This window comes from Melanostigma gelatinosum (assembly GCF_949748355.1).
Source record: "Melanostigma gelatinosum genome assembly, chromosome: 2".
Taxonomy (NCBI): Eukaryota; Metazoa; Chordata; class Actinopteri; order Perciformes; family Zoarcidae; genus Melanostigma; species Melanostigma gelatinosum.
The window spans coordinates 22,377,082-22,398,445 of record NC_136635.1 but is presented as its reverse complement, the minus strand read 5'-3'; the positions used below and the strand labels follow the sequence as shown (position 1 = coordinate 22,398,445).

Genomic DNA, 21,364 nt, shown 5'->3' with positions numbered 1-21,364 from the left:
GGGTTTGTTGTGATTCTTTCTCTCTCGCTTTCTCTCTGAAGTTTAATTAAACTGGTGACCGTTTCCATCTTTATGTGAGGGCCATTACTGTGTTTTGTTTTTTTCCAAATCAAGCAAACGATAGGAACAAGATGATCATTACAACATAGTTTATTTGTGTGGCTGATTAAAGGATCACATGTCCTTACATGCTGTACAATCATCACATTAGAGATAGAAAATACAAAATTGTATCGCCTACTAGTATATTCCAAGAAATCACTGGAACTCTTTTGGTGCCCTGATATTTCAAACAGATGCACAGCAAAACGATGTATCTCAAAACAATAGGCACATAAAGAAACAACTTTATAAAATACAAAATGAACTTGATATACACACAAAATCGGGTATCTCCTTATACTTCACTGAGAAGCACCAACCATGTGCAGGAATATCTCTTAGAGAACCAAAAAAAACATGACAAAGATATGTTCACACAAACGGAGACATCTCTGACAATCTGCACATTTTACTCATCTGCTTCAATGCCCTTAGCTCTGCAGCTCAAAATCTGCATCTGGTGCATTACATTCTGAGAAAGATGCTTCTTTCGCTGACTGATATCCTAACAGTGCCCTCCATACGGTGGCAACTTAACACCACCTATTGAGTCACACACACTGGAAATAGCTTCACTGCTCACTCCTTGCTCGCATCGTTGCTTTGAGGTGGCAGCGCTTGTGCTTCATCGTGAGGCCATATTCTGGGGTCATGTCCAGCGGCTCTCCGGGCATCGCGTAGAAGTGCAGTTTCTGGACGATGATTGCCAAGAAGAGGTAGACCTCGTTCCGTGCGATGACCTCGCCAATGCAGCGCCGCTTGCCCATGCCGAAGGCCATCACCTTCTCCCCCTCCAGCTTGTTGACCTGGGCGCCGTCGGCGCTCAGGAAGCGGTCCGGGTTGAAGGTGGACGGGTCTTTCCACAGCTCGCTGAAAAGTGAAGAGGATGAAGAAAATAAGATGTGCTGCACAATAATATAACTGGTTTGTACTTGAGCAGCTGTATCAGTCATCTTAAACTGTTTTAATTAGGAAACTTACGGATCTTGGTTGACCTGCCACTGATTGATGAAGACGCAGGTGTCTTTGGGAATGAAGTAGCCATTCAGAGACGTGTCTTTGGTGGTGCTGAAAAAACAAAGGGCAATGTGTTAGTCCGCTGCATATTTGCAGGTTTACATCTAGGTTTACGTGCTGTGCTGGTCCCGTGAGAGTTTAGCATGTCATTAACACACATTTCCACCTGCATGTGTCGCACTGTCATGCATCTTAAAAAGGAGATGAATCTCACCAATGAGGTATGGTGAAGGGCAGGAACGAAGAATGGCGAAGGAGCTCCAGGATGAAGGCCTCCAGAAAGGGCAGGTTGGGTTTGTCGGAGAGAAGGGGAGTGCGATCCAGACCCACTTTGTCCTCTGGAAAAATGAAGAGATCGGAATGAGCTTTCCTGCATTACTGGTTTTGATACTAGTTTTCGTAATGTGAATGGACTATCCGAGGAAGTGTTTTGTGTAAAACATAGCTGTACTTACTCAGCTCTTGATAAAGCCTCTCCTGTATCTCCGGGTAAGCCACGAAGTACATCACTGACCAGGACACGGTCGTGGAAACGGTGTCAAAACCTGGAAGAGAAAGACCTTTGTAAGGACACCTGTCTTCTTCATTCATTCATTCATACTTCTTGATCAGATCATTCAACATATGGAGAAATTCAACCTACCAGCTCCAAACAGGTCATTGACAATTCCCACAATCTTCTCATCTGACATCTGGACGTTGGAGTTCTCATCCAGCTTCCGGTCCTCGCAGTGATCGATGAGGGAGTCGGTGATGTCACGAATGTGGTCCTGAAAGAAGATGAATACACGTTCATATGCAGCGATTGAAGTGCGTGTGGGGGGGGGGGGGGGGGGGGACAGTGTATCATTTTTCAATTAAAAACGTGGAAGAGACGCGTACCTTGTCATAGGTGGCGTAGTGCTCGCTGACGATCTTCTGCACGAACGCGTTGAAGCGCGCGTTGATTCTCTTGAAGTTCTTCATCACCGTGCTGGGAAGGAACCGGAGAGCCGGGATGAAGTCCGCGGGGTTTCCGCTCCCCACCACCTGGCTGAACTCGTCGCTGAGGTTCACCAGGTTCAGCAGCTCCTGGTCGTCGTGGTTGTAGCGGCGGCCGAAGCACATGCCGCAGATCACGTTAGCGACGGAGACCACGATGTGGCGGAAGGGGTCGAAGCTGCCGTCGGCCACCATGACGGCGTTGAGCTGCTCGATCAGGTACTCGCCCTCCTTGCAGATGTGCTCCTCGAGCATGCAAGAGTACTCCGGGGTCGTGCCCTCCAGGGTGGAGAAGGAGCGCAGCGCGCTGTAGGCGAGCTTCCTGCGAGCACGCCACACGCCAGCCTGGTCCGTGCTGAAGGCCAGGCTCTTGCCGTCGTTGATGAGCCTGAAGCTGTACAGGTCGGGTCGGCCGGCGAAATCGTCCCCTTGCTTGATGAGGGCCTGGCGCAGCGTGTCGATGCCGCTCAGCACGACCACGGGGCGCATGCCGATCTGGATCTGGAAGATGTGGCCGTAGCGCTTGCTCATGGCGGTGAGGCTCAGGTAGGGCCTGCTGCCCACCTCCAGCACGTTCCCGATGATGGGCAGGGGCTTCGGGCCGGGCAGCCGACGGAGCCCCTCGGGGATCTCGGTGTGGAAAAACTTGAAGATCAGGTAGACCAGACACAACGTTGTCATGGCAACCAGACTCTCAGATACCGACACCGGACCGATAAATGGTAGTATCGTAAGCACCATGATGACGACTTCCTCTTTTTTCTTTTTTTGTATACTGGCTTCTGCACAACCTGGAAATTAAATAGGAGCGGCATTAAAGTAGTGAGGGCAGGGAGGAGGAGAAGTGTTGTGCAACATGTTGACTGCATGCGCCATAAACTGTGAAGTAACTCAAGTAAAGGCGCACAGATTGTTTGTTATTAATTAGACTCTATAAGTTTGCATGCTGCAGAAAACTTGTTTTCACAATGCTATATACAACATAATCGAGTTCACTACCACTATACCATGACTCACAGAAAGCCTATTCATACAACACAGTGATTCAAAAGAAGGTGTACGTTAAAAAGGTGCAACTGCAAAGAAGACCAGACGCGTAACTATTAACAGCAATGCTTACAAAAAAATCTGCACTCAGCACTTTGCTCTTATCACTCTGACATTGTTTGCTCAGTTGGAATCCAATGTGTCGTCATGTGCATGTATAATAATCTTACCTTAGTGGAGCAACAACGGAGCAGCAATGCTGTGATCGCAGAGAGATAGTCAGGAAAAAAATATATCTCGTTTAGTAGAGTTAATGCACGAGTTTACTTTCTTAATGTCTCCAAAGCAGAGAATGGGCTCTTGCTCTTATAGTGCGCTCCACAGCTTCATTGGCTGCTCTTCATGACGTAACCCCCCCCCCCCTTCCCTCCTCCCTCGCTCTCTCTGTTTGTCATGAATGAAGTTTAGCACAGAGAAAAGGTGTGTGTGTGTGCGTGCGTGCGTGCGTGCGTGTGTGCCTGCAAGACTTCATGTCAATGAAGAAATTGCATATTTTACAGTTGCTGAAAGAAAGCTTTTAGGTTGTTTTATAAAATGTTATCTACTATTACACATACATATATATATATATATTACAATATCTGGACTATAGTATACGTTATAATTGTAATGCCTATAAAAAATACCGGCGCTTTGATCTCATCAGTGCCAGCTCCTTGATGCAGTAACCTTCTAAATTGTAATCAACATTAAAACAAAATCGAATCCACTCGGCTATCAATACCTCTCACAAATGAATTATGGCAGGTCGCTGCTTCGATGAGCTGACGTGTATTGTGATTTCAAAATGACTCGAATCAGGAAAGCTTGTTGTCAACGTTGTGGTCAAATTGATTTTATTGGTCGAGACCGAGACGAATTATGTCTTTTGCAAGAAAAAAAAGGTCCATCACAGATACATCAAAGGCAATTATAGCCTAAATGTCAGGACAATTTGTATTTCCTCTCGAAATAATGGAACAGTGAGTTGGCTTTTTTGACTTCTAAAGTCAGTCCTGTTTGCCCCGCAGTGACACAATCGAGGTTTTGGTGCGTGAGAATAGGAGTTTTGCGACAACTTGCACATGCAGCTACCACCCAGGCGGCTTTAAATCCTGACACAACAGTCAAATGCCATGTCGTGCTTGTCCCTGTTTGTTCTCCGCTGGAGTTAAAGATTGACCAGTTGCGTGAGAGCACAGTGATCAAACCCTCACCTCCCCTTTGAGGAGGAGGATGAGTGGGTGCGGGGGGGGGGGCAGCTAGAATGCAAAGGGTATATGAGTTCAATACCATTCCTCTGTCTCCTTTTATACCCACAGAGAATTTCCCAAGAAGCTCTGTGCCTTTTGGGGGATTTGAAAAAAAAAAGAATATCTGATAACGTCAGTCGATAGATGAGCTGAGAAATGAGAACTATAATCCTTACTAATTTGTTTCAATTTAGTTTAGGCTATATATGTCTGCAGCAGTCCCAAACGCGGTCGTGCAGACACTCTGTCCGGACTCATTGCGCAACAGGTGTTAAACGAACATCTGTGACCTGTGACAGTCGGCGATGGAGAAAAGACAGATTTTGTTTTTCTGCTTCCATAGATATCAAAACGTGTGACTGTCTCAATAACACAGAGAAAGTAGGATTATTGATCTGCTTTGTCCGCATGTTCACATTGAGCATATTTGATACAAACTCATTTATTTAAAGGATTTTCAACAGATTGATTTCTATGGTAAATGTACTTTATCACCAATATAACACATTTTGTACAGAGGAATATCATTTTGCATTGAGATTAACCTCGAAGTAACCATTTCATTGAAGATTTAGAATCTGAAAGTGTCAGTGTAATGTTGCGTTTTTGGATATTTAACAATTGTATTTAGTCCCTCGTTAATTCTGAGATTTGGATCAGACAATATGAAAATCCTTTAAAATGGAATCGAGACTGAAATCACTGCCTGGTACACAAAGACTCATATATATATATATTTGTAAAAGTTATCATTTGGGGGATTTTAATTATTGTTTGCACGTCTTAAATGATGCGTCTTAAATCTCTGTGCGCCGCGGGACTGCGCCTCTGGTGCTGCAGGTTGCGTGAGAAGCGGAGCTGCCGTACAGAGGGGAGGGTCCCGGTCTTCTGGACAATCCTAAATCTGCTTGGTCAAGTCACGCGAAGGCGGCAGCCTCTGGAAAAGACACAAGGGTCTTAAACTCGCAGAACAAAGAGCGCAGCACGCGAGACTCTCTCACTCTCTCTCTCTCTCTTTTTTTCTCTCCCGCTGCTTGGGCACGAAGGTGCACATATTTGCGCGCTATAGCTTCTGTAAATGCTAAGGATCTTGGGGCTTTGGAGTCATGCAATCTGCCACTCAGGCTTCATTCACTGCAGTCATGCAACGCGGTGCGTGGGGCCGGACTGATCAGCCGCACAGATCAGCCGCACATGGCGAGGACCTACAAAACGGCAAAACAAGTTATGAAAACTTGAACTTATAAAACAAGGCAAACTATAAGTCACGCTTTCTAACACGCAGCGGGGCCCACCCAGAGAGGAGCCTGGCATCGCTCAATTGTTTAACTTGAAGTCAGGGCAGTGAGACAATGGGGAAAAAAGAGACGTTTAATTTGAGCAGTGATTTAATTCTCCCAGCTTTTACAGAAACAGTTATACACTGTCTTTGTGAATAATATATATTAATAATAATACAAAATAAATAAATAGAAAAATAAATAATTAATATGAACATTTTGAGAACACCATGCACATTTAGAGAGAAAAGCCAGCTTTTGATCCAATAAATCACACAGCTACACACTGTATGCCTTTTACACATAGCTGTCTCTCTCTCTGTACTCCCCCCTGCACCCCCTAAATAATATTACAGTTGCAACAATACGCCACATGCCTAAACACCAACGCAGGGCTGTCTGCTTCTGAGGGACACAATGGTTCTACAGGGAGTGCCCTCAGTGGCATCCTGTCGCTCTTGTGGCTGAAAAGAGAAACCCATGTCAGCTGTGCTACATTGACCAAAACACAAACCCACGAGGGGATCATTACTCATTTCACTACAGTGCGGTGGGCCTCAATGCATTTAAAAATCTGGGACGTGGGAGTGCGATTGTGTTCCACGGGGATGCAAATGAGCCTGATTAAAGATGAACGCGCAACTCCACGGTGGACCGCCTGCAGGTGAGGGCCGGCTGCATTCTCAGCGGGTGCTCAGGCTGCAGGAGTGTGTGTCCGATCCCAGCAGGTGAGCGGCATTCACAGCTGGAGACGGGGGGCAACTATAAATGTCACACAACGGTGCTGAAAACTGCACTTTTTCACCTTTCGAATTCGCCATTTTCAAGGCTCTTGGGCTTCGATTTCTGCAGCCGAAGTAAGGGGGGGGGGGACTCTGTAGTGAGGGTTTCTCCTAACTTCTGAAGCAGATTAAAGAGATTACAGGTTACTAGTGAAGACTCGTGCTGTGTGCAGATTTGACCACAGCCAGAGCAGGCAGGTCATGTCAGGATGCACAGGACGAGCTGGAATGCAGAGCTGGAGGTGTGCGGTGTTAGTTTCCTCTCTGGCCGTTTCACAGAACTAGGGAGGGGGAAAAAAAATGTTTTGCCCTCAGCAATATACCTCCTAAATTCTTGGACATAAAAGCAGGTGTAATGACATGTGAAGGTTGTTCATTTCTACTCACGCAAAGGCTGTCACGCACCTTCAGAGCAGGTGTGTACATCCGTTTCACCGTGTGACAGCCTTTGCATACCGCCGCTGTCAGGAGGTTGTTTTTTTTCTTTGTGTGGGGTTTCATGTTTTAGCGCGAGCTGACTGAATGAATGTGCCTCTGTGGGCCTGTCACGAAGCGACGAAACCTCTTCAAAACACTTAAGATCACAATAATGATAAAATATTAAAATATTGCATTTTCTTGCATTTTACACTGGCCATTGCTCCTTCTTTAACGCTTATTCACCACCTTTATTTTGTTTCCTGCTCAAAATAGAATACCCCTCCTTTAAAGTCAATGACGTGGTGGGGTTCTTAAATAATACTTCACACAATACTTGCTTAAATATCAGAACATGTCCTCAAGCTGCCCGGCTGAAACGCTGTCCAACAAGATACCAAAGTATTTTGCTCATCCAGCACTGCTGTACCCATGAGCTTTAAGGAAGCGGGAAAACTAAATTGGAATTTCCCATCAATGATCTGTCAAGTATCACTGCACATTTGCATGAAACTACAATGTGAACCCATCATTATTAGAAAATGCTCTTGACGACGTCATAAAAAGACGAAAGAAAAGCACACATGGTGGGCGGGAGTGGTGGAGGATGGGTCAAACAAACGCAGGACTTTCAACCAGGAGACCGGTGTGGAGTTATTCTCAAGTTACATTGGTAATGTTTGTGACGTGTTCTCCGTTTTTAAGTGGCGTTGTTTACTTAGTTTACTAGTTTAAGTCCATCCATGATGTTTTTTATTAACATAACTACGGTATTTAACGAGTTGTTTAATGAGAACGTGTGGAGAAGTCGCATATCCTCCTCTTTTTGTAGAGCCACCTCAAGCCCCCAGAGTTAACAGACTGATATCAGCTCTTTCAAATTATAATCCCATTGCTGCCCAACATTGCGCTCCAGAGACAGGTCAAAAAAGAATTGTCAGAATCAAAAAAGCAGCAACGGCTGAGATAACTTTTAGTCCCTACCATGGTTCGAACTCTTGGGCCTACATTTCCCATAATTCCTTGGTGCAAAGCGCCCACCAAAGCCACAGAGGACATATGTAAACTGAACTTCATGTGTAAAGTTGGTGGAGTGCCCCTTTAATACTTAGTCTCCGTTAGTTGTAAATTCCAAAGCGAAACCTTCAGTCTCGCAAGCATGTTGCGACACCGCTGCTCCACTACCAAAGAGAACAATGGCTTGACCAGCAGGACGTGCGATGTGGTCAAAGCACTCGATTTAGAAGTGAAACAGCGATACTCCTCGCTGCATGGAGTGTGTTAAAGTTTCTGTTTCATTGGGTTGTGGTTGCAATTTACAGTGCGCCACTCCGACCGCCCGGTGCTGGAACGTCTGTTAAATGATTCACACAGAGTACTGGTGATTGCACATGAACTTTTAGGGTTATTTTTTAGTGTTGATACAGTTTTGTTTCTCAAAATCGGTCACTTTTTAGTTTTACCCTGCTGTTCCTGTTAAACGTACCCGCGTGTGATATTCATAAAACCTTTGAATTTACAAGTAAAGATAAAGAAGTATTGGCAAACAAAATGTACTTTTTGTTTTGCACTTATTTTAAAAAGTGAAAGTACAGAATTGCAGAATGGTCCCTGACAGTGTCCTCTCATTATAATATTGAATCATTACTATCACTATGTAAGTGATACTTTAATGTTTCTGGCTGTTGTGTCGCTAATTTTAACTACCTCTGATATTATCGTGTACTTTAAGATAAAACATTGCATTATGTTTCATAGAAGTTGTACTTTAAAGGAGACATATCGTGCTCATTTCCAGGTTCATGCTTGTGTTTCGGGTTCCTACTGCACTCCACGGCAACAACAATAGTTGCGTGCGGAAATATCTCGGTCATCCATCTTTCTGTCACCTCTCCCTCTCGTGCGGAGCACGGAGGTGTTATAACCGAGCGTGATAGGCAGGGCAAAGGAAGGTGAGGTCACAATGGGAAGCCCCGTTAAATTGCGTGTCTGAGGAGAGTCATGTGCGTGTGAGAATATGTGGCTTGTTCTTCAGTGGAACGCATGCAGAATGGATCACGGCTTAAAAATAGACAACAGCACAGCTTGGTTTTACAATGAGATTTTTTTTTTCTGATCAGAAGTGATAAACGCTTTATCAAAGCATTGCATCATAACGCATTATTAAGACTAATTTGTATTTTTTTTTAAGAATAAACTAAATGGAATTAAGATACACTTTGAGTCAACTCTAAGGTATCAAAGAAAGTTGTTACTTACAATAACCAGAACATGGCGCACATCAACATAACTTACAAGTAAAACAAGAAAAAGAAAGAAGAATATCTCATATAATAGATTTGTTCACTGTGGTATTTTCCCGAACACAAATAGAGTTAATTTAATCTGTGCATAATCCACAGCAAAGCAATTTACATGCCTACAATGAAATGATCAAACATATATAGGCATTTACCATCATCTAGCACTAGCTGGTCACATACAGAGATTATTATAATGTGTTGTGGTTTGAGTTTGACATTTATCATTAAAGTAAGTTAAAAAAATAAATAAAAAAATTACATTAAAAAAGCCCATTAAAAGGCCTAAAAGAGCATATTCATTACTTCTACCAGTAATATCAAACAATATTCAAGATGTCATAGGCCTGTGTCCCAAAAACAGAATCAGAAGGTACAAGTCTTCTTAAAACATGCATTTTGGACTTAAGGAAGATGTTTTTGTTTTTTTTTACAAAATGAGAAAAAGAGTTCCTTATCCTCTATTTAAACATGCCCTCTGATGGTGTGTATCCTGACTGCAGCATCACACACCATCCACCTCCCGCTGCAAGAGAGAAAATGAGTGAATTGAGTCTAATGATCCTAATTAACTGTCTGGCCGTGGCCGCATGGCGCCATGGAAGAATTCTACCCTTATCCCAGGAAAGTATTTAAAGTTTCACGAATCGATATGTTTGTATTACCTTTGAATAAGATGGCTGTGTGTAATGTGAAAGCTGTCGCTCACAGTGAAAAAACAAAAGAAATGTAGCCCTCCACTCTAAAGCTCTGCAACATATATATATATTTTTAGCTGATCCTTTTTGGTGTTAGGACATGTTTGTGCTTTGATTCTCTTCATCAGCAGCAGCAAGCAGCTGTTTTCATCTATAAAGCTCTCAGAGCAAACAACGCTTGCAATTTAAGTTCGATGATGATGAATGTCACACAGCTAAATCAGCGATAATTTGACAGACTGTCCGCATGTTTTCTTTCTTCTGCCCTCCTGTGGCCCAATATTGATTGCAGCTTTTAACCGATTTGAAGTGCAAAAAGGTCCCTTCTGTTGACAACTGGTGCATTTACATCTAAAATATCATCTCGTAATTTGACCTTGGTGAATATTACCACCATATGCAAATTAATTCACTTCATCATTCTCATCATATGGTCAATCTTACTGGTCATTAGTTGCCCACTTATCCTCTGTCTATAGGATAACTATGAGTGTAGTTTGGCATTTGTCCTGGTAGCCACTCCCTTTTTTCTATAGGGAAATAAGATATGGATAAGCTTGTCACGCAAAACAAGTCATGCATGACACAAATTAACCTTTCTGCCCCCTACAAAGACACGTACACACACACACACGCGCGCACACACACACGCACACATGCACACACACGCACACACACGCACACACACACACACACACACACACACACGCATGCGTGCGCGCACCTAAACCTTCTCTCTGCAAATCAACGGGGCCGTCAACCAGCCTGTCAAGGGGTAATCCACCCAGAATGATGTCAGCAAAGAGGTCTCACTCAGACCCTTTTTCTGGGAACCAAAAGGAATGAGCCGAGGTATGTAGCTTGCAGTGGGATGGCATCAATCGGGACATTTAGCACAATCAGTTGTTGTAGATGACGTCCTTTAGAATCGTGTTGAAATGGATCGAATTGGCTCTTTCTTGTGTTATCACCCATTTTAGAGATTGGTAATTGCAACAATTTGGCGTGGGTTAACAATGAGAAACCTCTGTTGTTTAATTGAATACATGTGTTTTATTTATCATTATTGTTGCCTCAAAGCTGGTTTAGTGAGCTTGGTGGTAAAAGTAGCTCATGTAGGCAACATTGGCTGTATAATGACTTGTGTTTACTTGTGTTAATGTCACCTTTACCGTATTTTTAGGCTTCAAATCAATGTTTTTTTAATTTTCCAAGGAAAATCCATGTCCAAATGTCCAGGTTGAGAGAACTTGACAAGGGTGATTTTCCTTTAGTGGAGACAACAACAAGAAGCACAGAGAGAACGAAAAATAAGGGTGCACGTTGTAAACGGGAAAACTCAGCCATTTTTCATTTTTTGTGTGCGCTAACAGAGCGATTCCTCCCCCGATAGACGATCTGCGGGTTAATCATTGTGCATTGCGTGCAGACTGTGTTTGCTCGGACAGAGCCAAGGGTCGGGAGGTTGTGTACAGAAAGAGCTGAGGGAGGTATCGGTCACCCTTTTCTATCAAAACAATCATCGGCCGTTTTTTTAGACAGGCACGCTAAGTTGTGTTTAAAAAAACAAAACAAGTGTGCAGTTATGCACGCTCAGGCCAACTGCGCATTTGTAGACCGCTATATCTGCTCGAAAAAAAAGTTGGGCTGACCTTTACACAAAAAGCCAAACTAGAGAACACAGTCGGGTTTGCTCGTGCAGCAATCAGGAAGCGTGTTTATCCAGGTTTCTGATCACTGTCTGCTATCTACGTGTCCTCAGGCTTAATTACTGAAGAAGTTAGGAGGAAAAAACAAACATGTAATCAGGTGAAGCCAAATCTAACAGTTGTGGTAAATACAGCAGTATTCAGGCAGTCAGAAAACACACTTTGGGGGAACTCCCTGAATCTGTCAGGAGAGGACGTCCACTGCTGTTAAAGAAGTCCTAACTGACTTCCCTCACTCTGCTGAATAAGAAGAAAACAGAAGAGCCCACTGTGGGGGCAAAGCTACAGTGTTCCCCCTTCTTGTTCCTTTCCATGTGGGAAAAAAAGAATGATGAGAAGATGAAGGCATTGGCGAAAGATGATGCCTCAAATTTCGGATTCACTGGTTGGACACAGGTTTGTGCAGGTGATGTGTCGCTTTCCCCAGGTGTAGTGAGTTTTTGTCTCTCGTCTATGCGTTTTTAGGTGTCGGCATGTGTATATATATATATATATATATATATATATATATGCTGGAAATGGCCGTGGTTGGAGGCATTGTGTTTTTGGGTGGTCCATCCTCGCGAGTGCGATATCTCAGGAAAGCCTGGAGGGAATTTCTCCAAATGTGGCACAAAATTGCACCTGGACTCAAGGATGCACTGATGAGAACTTGGTGGTCAAAGGTCACTGTGGGTTCGCAAATCACGTTTTTGTACAATGAAGTTTTGACATTTTGGTCAGGCACGGATGTAAACTGCGACTCGACCGGCCGGCTGAGGCATTTTACCATGACGGTGGTGTTTCTAGTTTCGAACTGTTGATTTTGTACTTTTAAAACAGAAAAGCGAGGTCAATTCTGTTGAGTGTTTGCACCGCGAATGAAGGCATCCACCAATCACATTGCGGCGAACGGACATATTCAAAATGTACACTCTAGTTTCCAACGACAGGGAGGTTCCGTGGTCCACGCCAAGATGGCAAAACTTTATTGCTCCTTTCAACCTCGACAAAGCCAGCGCCGACCAGACGCACTTCTTCTGTCTTACCTTTCACAATAAAAGCCCAAAACATTTACAACCGTTTACCAGCGGGAACTCAAATTCAGTCTGAGCGTATAGCTAAAAGGAAATTCAATAAAACAGCTTCCCGTATCTTAGGCTATACAACAGTTTACCTCATACGGACGACCAGATGCTGCTCTGGGTCAATAGGATCTATTCCAACCTTTAATATTCATATAAATATTCGCGAGCTGGTATTTCGCCTTTTCGTGTAATTTATTCATTTCGCTCCCACTGTGCAAAGGTCTTAGGTTGTTTAAAAAAAACAAAAAAAGCAGTGGATGGCGCTGCTGTGCTCTATTTGGTCACTTTAGTTGGTCGAGCCACACCAACATGTACTTTTCCAAAATCACATGAACCCCTTTTATCTTTGTTCTATTTGTCTGTTTCACTTTCATCACAGACGGTTTAATCAGGTGACATCTTTAAATGCACAGCAAAAATAGTTTCATTCCATCTATGGAAATGATACCAGTACCCGCCAGTTTGCCTGCATGAAGACTTCCCATTTCAGTTGACTTGATCATGTACAAAGTGCAATCATGCATGCAAGATTCCCTGTGGTTACCATCATTAAATCTTGCTCAACCACCAGCAAGCTGTAATAACCACCGTCATGTTTGTACTCTATTGACACTCGTGACTCCTCATGATAAGAATGAAAGAAAATGATTTCCTCTGAGGAGCGGCTGGTCTGGAAAAATAGGGTTCCTTCTCTGTTACCAAAAAAAGACACCGCTCCACGGTGGAGAGAGCACTGCTTTTTAAGGACACCATGTTAATGTCAATGATTATTACCAGCCACTGATAATGTATGCTAATGGATTCTTTCTTAGCCCATCTCGTTTCCATTTGGCCAGCGGGTGTCCGATCCATCTCCAACCGCAAACCTTCCGAAAGCGCACTGCCACATCCTCCATCGCATTGCACCTTGATTCAACGAAATACATTTCTATTGGCACTCCCTGCTAGGTCTATAATACTTGTGTATGTGTTGTGTATCATAGTGTGGAATTGTTATTGCTATAATTTGCTACTTTCGTGACAAAGAATTCCACGTAACTTTCTGCACCCTTCAGTCTCTTTCAATGGTTTTATTTTCCAGCAACGTGACCCAAACCCATTACATTACAGTCATGTAGCAGACGCTTTTATCCAAAGCGACTTCAGATTCTATCACATTCTGCACCGTAGGCGCAGCTACGGGAGCAATTTTGGAGCCGGGGATCGAACCGCCGATCCTTTGATTGAAGGACGGCCCTGCTCTCCACTTAGCCACAGTCGCCCCTTTCCCTAAATTGCAACAGACAGTAGTCCTGCTGTTTCACACCGTCATCAAATTCTGAGATAAACAATCACTCCGAAGGACTCCACATGCAATCCTGTAAACTCACAACAGACTGATACACCTTCCCTATCTCGTGCGTCCAAGAAACTCAGGCACAGCGGGTGTCAGAATGAACAGAATGATCAGCAGACATGAATAATTCCCTTGCGTGAGGAAGCTCTGGTTGTGCAGGTACACGTGTAGCACCGGGGCCATTGTGTGCCAAGCTTTATCTCCTTAATCAGTTCTCTTTGCCACCAGTTAATCATTTGTGCATGCCAGGGCTCAGACACACTGGATTCATTCCACGCAGTGGGAGAACAGGGGCGGGATGACGACACCCTTGTGGATCGTGCTGACTTAGCCGCTGGACAGCAGTGTAAATTACACAGCCACCGGCCCTCCTGTTGTACCAGCGGGAATAGATTTAATCGGGCGCATTGTCAAGCACTCCAGCGTCTGATCCCTCTGTGTCTCGACATGCTCTTCTATGCAACGCAGCGAGCGTCAAGTAGGCAAGAAAATGAAAAGAAACGCACGGCGGCTGAAAGATGCAGCCCGCTACGCTTGTATGTGTGTTTGTGCAGTTTCACGACTTGTTTTTTAGGTTATTTGCGTTGATGGTGTGTTTAGTTGTCTGGAAAAGTGACAAAAACATAAAGGAAAAGTGAGCAAACGACACTTCTATGTACTTACACACGTACGTAGAATGCAATGCAATCTAGGCAGGAAAAAAAAAAAGCGTGCTGGCATGTGTGATAAGTAATCCAACAGCTTGTGAGCTCGCAGGCCCTCACACAGCAGGAGATTAAAGATGGTGATCATGATACGGGAGCGTTTAAGAGACACGACAGCGGCCGCTGAAGGACCCGCCACACCTGGCGCACGCATATATATGTCGCAACGCCTCTGCAGGTATGCAACGAAGGAGAGAGGAGTTGTTTTGTTGCCAATGGGTGTAACCTGGTTTAAATACATTTTGATACCTACAGGGCAGCGCTCGCTCGATATCCACCCATCTCTGGGATGTGAGAACATCTCGTAAACAAAAAGCACAACAACAAAACAAAGAATTGGCCTCCTCCTCCTTCACATATTAACAGAAACGCAGCACCGTCCACGCTCTGCTTGAAAAAGAAAAGCTGAGTGCTTGCATTTGATTGTAGCAGTTTGCATTGTGGGAAGAGAAGAATATCTCAAGAGGGAACGCCACTGATGTTATGTCTCATTCGGTTGGGACAGGACAAGGTGTTCACACAGTCTGCCCTCCGGTGTCACGTCAAATGAGTTTACAAATAGCTCTTTCCATTACCAGGTGACATTTTTCTGATTTGATCTCAAGCCAGTTCTCAGCTCCCAAACATAATTGTGGCAGATTCATGTCTTAAAAGCGTCACCGCTTGGCCTCGAGTGATTGTGCCGTAGCTTGTTATTGTCAAGTGTCTTTCGTGTTTATGCGTTCTGCACGGGTGATACTGAGATCGCTCTGGTTACCAGTATGTTACAAGCAACCACAAAAAACAAAGTGTTATCTAATCTCGAGGTTTGGACAAAGATCAAAAGCAGTCAGTTCAATGAGCGCTCCAATGACAGCAATAATTTCATAAGCAAAGTAGGTGTCAGTAGCAGCTGTAGTGTATCCTTTCATGTGTCAAATAAACACCAGCACTTTTGTTGCAGAGTCAGCTGCGGACCCAGTGCTGACGTCGTCAGCCGGAAAGGTGGATACTACAGCTGCTGCAGATAGAAGTATGAGATAACACATAAGCACCAATCGCTGTGAAGATTCACGCCGTCTACCGTTCGCTCCGGTTGAAGTCGAGAGTGCATTTCCTGTTGCGGCGCGATCTGGCAGACTTGAAGGTCAAAGGTCACCTTTGTTCCAGTATGACGTACAAATGTTGCACAGTCAGCCGATTGACGTTGCATTTTATCAATGCAGAAGTCTTCTAAGGGGAATCCATCCCCCGCTGTTGTTCAATAATACGCTACATGCTATTTATTTATCACTCCGTCGCCATGACATTTTTCTTGCAAAGTGCGGGGCAAGTTGTTTCGACTGAAGACAAACGTGGCACTGTGTGGCAAAACGTTACGTCGTCATCTGTGATTATCGTCTGCGAGCGATCTGAGAAAAAGACTTACCACCAACTAAATATCATTCTATTTTACTCACCTTCCGTCACGACACAATGACACAACTTGACCCATTGTGTTCGACAGGGGCGTAAAAAGCGACTGTGCAGTTGCACTGAGGCCCATGGGGTGGGTGGGGAGCCCCAGTGCAACCCCGGAGAACAAACCCTCCAACAATGTGCTGAGCAGAGACTGGGCCCTTGCGACTGATTTACGTACGCTTCAGTTCAAAGAAGAATTCAGTTGAATATGGTGAAATTTAGTAGATAAGCCCTCGAAAAGGCAAATTTTAGAGCATGGTTTTACAATGATAGTAATTTCCTCATAAACGTCTATACAATTAGACTTGTTGCAACTCGAAGAGTCGCCCCTGACGGCCATTAGAAAGAATACAGGTTTAAGACACTTCCACGTTGGATTCACTTTTCTGACCCGAAATTGCCGCATGGTCACCCTTAAAGCCAGGCTAACCGTGTCCACTCTTCATGCTAATGTCAAGCTCAGCTAACCAGCTGTGAACTTCATATTTAGCATACAGGCATGAAGTGGTCTCGTTCTTTTGATCCATCCCTAAGAAAGCAAATAAGTGGATCTCCTAAAATGTGGAGCTGTTCCTTCAAAAGATATTCGTGGTTCTGCCGTGTTTCCTGCCCCGAGCAATTACTTTGGTGAGCACATTGTCAAAAGCTATGAAAGTCTATTTCGAATAAACTTGAATTATCCCATTGCGTTTGTATCTTGGTTACACCCTACAATAACATAAATAATGTAAAAGCTTGGGAGGTATTTAAACTAGGCTTAGACGTCTGTAGATTAATTAAAAACTGAATATTTGTGATCGCAACACCAGGTATCTAAACAAATGTTTACATTTCACATGCAACTTATGTGCAGATTGCAGAAATAGAGCAGTAAAAGGAAGTGAATTGAGATGTTTTTGCACAGGTGTGGCACCAACAATGTCCTTGCCTCGTATACGCCTCAATTCCTTGTACATGCACAAAGGCAGGTCAGTAAATGTGCAGGTATGGCACACTGCATTCCAGTTCCCACAGAGTGACTCATATGTATGCTTTCGAGCAATTAGCATAGAAGCCCCTGACTTGCAAATTTCATGTTGAGGAGATATTTTTTTGTGAAGAGAGGTGAAGGAGACAAACAATGAAAAAAAGATGTGGCTAACACGTATACACATGCACAATACTGCATGTCATCTTGTAGGGTTCCCCATTAAATAAAATGCACTATACTAAAGGACACTCTGAACAGAAGGATCCGCATGTAATGCTTTGCAGAGGTTTGTTTGTTGTTCCTCCGACTTAAGAGTCATTAAAGCTGCGGGCTGCAAGGTGAGCACAATCCTGAGACACTCCCATGCAACAGATTGAATGAAAATTTTTTGTGAATGACATCAGCTGCTTGACAAAGAGTTCTCACCTTGTCTCATTCAAAACCTTTTCACAGTGAGGACACGCTGTTTCCTTTGGCAGTGGCGGGCCTGCAAGTTGTAGGAGAACTCTTGAAAGTGCAGGCTGCCGTCACAGCTCAGTTTGATTGAGTCCTTTGCTCAAGTATAATGATACCCAAGAGGAGTTTGTATCTGCAATCATGATGTGTCTTCCCAAGAACTTTCTCTGGTGTTCAGAAGACTTTCAGTGTATTTGTGCCACTACTAGTTCATGTGGTACACCCCTCATCTCAACATGCCATGGCTGAAATGACACGCTTGTCATGTACATTTTTTTTTTAATCAGATGGCAATAATGTAATGTGCAAAGCCAGGCAGTGTCTCTCCAAATCAGTTGCCACTGCAAGATTCAAATCTGGAAAACACGAAATGACAGTTGACTTGAATCTAACAGTTTTGCCTCTTGAATCTCACAAACAGCAAGTTTGAAAATCAGAGGCAAATAGTCGTGACAGCGCATAGACTGGTGTGAAGGAGAGAAGTAAATACTTTTGACAGACGTTTTCAAGTGTTGGCTGTCCAAAGCAAACGACTGTTGAGCCTTGACAAACCACAGTGAGCGAAAGCCAAAATTTTAAACTGGTGTTGCCCAAAAAGAACTCCAATGAGCTGCTTTTAATGAAAAAACAAAGCCATGGTCTCAGATTTGAGGGTACTGATTGCCATGCCAACCACATTACACTGCTCCAGTGTACACCATGATGTCTCCAAACAGGAAACTCTGTTGCACCTTGATATCCCCGCCATGAATATCACGAATGGGAGCGGTAACACCTTTGTCAACATACCTGAATTCCTGCCAAGAATGTAAACATAGCTCCAACTTTCAGCATACAGGGAATAAATGTCTTGCTGCAGCGACACCTGCATAATGCAGTACACACCAGTGAAACATAAATGTTTTTTCTTTCATCATTGCTGTAATTCACCAGCTGGGCTTGGGCCAACTCTTTGCGTGACTAGATTGCATGACGAGCGCAACAAGGACATTGAGATCTGTTCGTAGGACTACAAGGGATATTTTGGCTGACTCATGGCCTGACTCACCATGATTTGACTTGGCTAAATATCAATGCGACTGGGGTCCAAAAAACACTGATCCCAGAATAACTGAGGAACACTCATCCCTTCACCATTTGTATCATCCCTTTTTTATTTTCAAGGCTAATTCCTCAAGAATGTCTGGTGAAAAGGTGAACATTTATGAAAATGAGGTGACATTTTCCAAATTCAAATTCTGGTGTATGATATCAGCAATTGGCTGTTTCTACTCAAAACAACAGCCGTAAAACTATTACCCTTCAATAAGCTTCATGAGTCAACAGCGCAGGTATGAGTGCCTATGATTATAGAGAAATATGCCCGCGATGGCGAATGTAAACTAAATTACAGTAACCGAAAGGCTGAGTACAAAACCTAAATACCTTTGAGAGCAGTGCCAGGGTTAATAACATGCTCTTGTTTTATTCATGAACTTTCATGACCCAGCAGGCACTGCTCTGTAGTTACCTTAACTAAAACTGGATTGGCATGCTCTCTCTCTCGCTGAGTGTGTGTGTGTGTGTGTGTGTGTGTGTGTGTGTGTGTGTGTGAAAAGGAAGACAGAAAGAAAGAAAAGTCCCCAGTTGAAACCTCAGTCTTGAAACAACCTCTTTGGTGTTACTGCAGCAAAAAAATATAACATCTTATATATAGACTGGCAGCACGGATTTCCTTTAATTTACTCAATTTTGTTACACAAGTCAAGCGTTTTAGAGATCTAAGCACTGTGGTAATGCCTCTGTGCCCGTAGGGCGAATCCATCAAAGAGACATGAAACGCCACCACGGCCTGTTGATGTTTCCTGATTTCTATGATGGACTGGAGATCAAAACACCTTTTTAACTGTCTGTCAAACATTTTTATAAGCGGAATGTTTCCTGCCTTGTACTCCCCACCTTTAGTCTGTACACCTGGTGATGTGCGCGCAGAGTATCCAGTATACCCATGCACATGGACCAGCGCGTGCACGTCATGCATTCACATGAAATATTTTTTTTATGCTTCACATAGTAAAACATCCAAAAATATATCAGGTGCAGACGCTCAACCTGCACCTTTAAATTCCTATCAAAGCCACATATGTTTGGACTGCTGCTGAACCAAATCCAAACATCCATTTCATGGAAAATCACAAATCCGCTCTCTATTTCTGTCAGAGGCTCATGGGGAAAGATGAGTTGACTCTGACATATTTGGTTTTCTTCCCAGTCCACAGATTGTGAAATAATAAGAATACAGAACTCTCCAATGCTTTCAGATATAAAGAGAAAGTTGTAGTGTTAAAAACAGTGTTAACAGTGCCTGCCATGTTACTGGATACTAGTGTCAGTCATGTTCTGTCTTTATTTGTTGAGCCGAAAAAAAAAAATATTTGTATGTAGTCAGATAAAACTGGAGATGTGCATCTGTTTTTTGACTTCACTACTGTTGGCATTTATGATTATTGGCATTAACTACATCACACGGTTACCAATTATTTTGCTTCAGGGAGCTATAAAATTCACATTTTCTTCTCCCGCTTATTATTAAGGGTAAATATTAGTACCCTTACAGTTTGTACCTTACTGGGGCAAATATTAGCAACAGTAATGGACCTGAATATTCTAAATTGATACAAAAACATCACAAAAATACATTTTCTATCAATACAATCTCAAAATAATTTCACTGTTTTCAGAATAATGCTGCTGCCACCGCCAATGCACATGTGTGACCTCCTTCATTCAAATATAATAATTTACCAATGCAGCTCTTCATTCAGCCTAATTATCAATGTTGTTCCCAGGACAAATATTTAAATGTGCAATTTTTTTTTATTGCAAGCCTCTAGCAGGCTTCAGCCTAAATATCATATGAAATTAAGTCAGAAGTTGTACCTTTGAAAACATCACTTTTTTTCCTGACAGTAAAACGTGTATAAGGGAGAAATACAACCATAGAAAGAAAAAATGACCAAAAACAAAAAGCTCCTGGTGTCCTGGCCGGCAGTGTAAATCTATGAGCTGCTGCTGCTGCTGGATAAACAACGGTTACTAGAATTACAGTCTCCGTGCCACTCTCCAGCCAGTTCCAGGCAGCTGCTGTCTAAGCAAGACCTTTGTTATGGTGGGAGTCATTTTGTAACGCTACTGGTGTCTGCGCATTTGGTTTGCCAAGCTCTGATTCAATTATCCGCCTGTTTTCCAAAGCAGGCCCCTCGGAAATTCCACTATTATAGAAACCACTATCATGCCAGAAAACTCAGTCTGCTGGGGCCAAAAACAACAGTTTGTGATGCCGTGCGGTGCTTTGTGCGTCTGTATGTGTGTCCGCTTCTCTGCGCCACTGTCAGCAGGACAAGAGGCCGTGCATGCAACAGGGGTTAGACCTGAACGCTTTAGGTGTCTAGTGTACATTTGTGTCATGGCCACAACTGCTCTGTAAAGATAGGTACTAATGCGATATCTCATTAGAAAGCTACGGTTCTTGTAATTCGATTTGTGCAAACCATTTCAAGATACAATCACAACAGCAAGTACAGTCAACGCTTCTGTCAGACCAGCAACCAAAAATAAAGCAGTTAAAATATCGGCGTAACTCACCAATTATGATTCATAGCGTGTCCCCCATCCTTGAAAGTCCGGCAAAAACGGTCTTGTTAGATTGCTAAGGGTCCACACGATCCAATCCAGTAAAAGATTTAGTCCAAAACACATTATTACGTCCATCAATAACCACGGAGGGCTGTTGCATCATTTCAAATTAGCCGGCATAATAAACTATAAATTAAGCTATAAATTATAA

At 43.4% G+C, this 21,364-nt stretch overlaps 1 protein-coding gene across 2 annotated transcripts; it reads right to left on the bottom strand.

The window, feature by feature from the left end:
- Positions 1 to 166: 166 nt before the first annotated feature.
- On the bottom strand, positions 167 to 21,223 carry cyp1a (cytochrome P450, family 1, subfamily A). Of its 2 annotated transcripts, none has more exons than XM_079293914.1 (7): positions 21,163 to 21,223; positions 2,002 to 2,891; positions 1,763 to 1,889; positions 1,575 to 1,664; positions 1,334 to 1,457; positions 1,084 to 1,170; positions 167 to 972 (listed from the first exon to the last, which is right to left on the bottom strand). In XM_079293914.1, the coding sequence occupies exons 2-7, from the start codon at positions 2,839 to 2,841 to the stop codon at positions 675 to 677; spliced, it is 1,566 nt and encodes a 521-aa protein (XP_079150040.1). In that variant the 5' UTR covers positions 2,842 to 2,891; positions 21,163 to 21,223; the 3' UTR covers positions 167 to 674. The 2 variants fall into 2 exon arrangements, with proteins under 2 accessions (XP_079150040.1, XP_079150039.1); XM_079293913.1 differs by lacking the exon at positions 21,163 to 21,223 and adding an exon at positions 3,318 to 3,428.
- Positions 21,224 to 21,364: the final 141 nt, after the last annotated feature.

Bases quoted from the DNA above. Each gene is read 5' to 3' on its own strand.
- cyp1a (XM_079293914.1), bottom strand. From the start codon at position 2,841: ATGGTGCTTACGATACTACCATTTATCGGTCCGGTGTCGGTATCTGAG. The intron at 1,665-1,762 runs GTAGGTTGAATT...TTTCTCTTCCAG, and splicing joins CAATGACCTGTTTGGAGCTG to GTTTTGACACCGTTTCCACG. The intron at 1,458-1,574 runs GTAAGTACAGCT...TCATTTTTCCAG, and splicing joins GAGGCTTTATCAAGAGCTGA to AGGACAAAGTGGGTCTGGAT.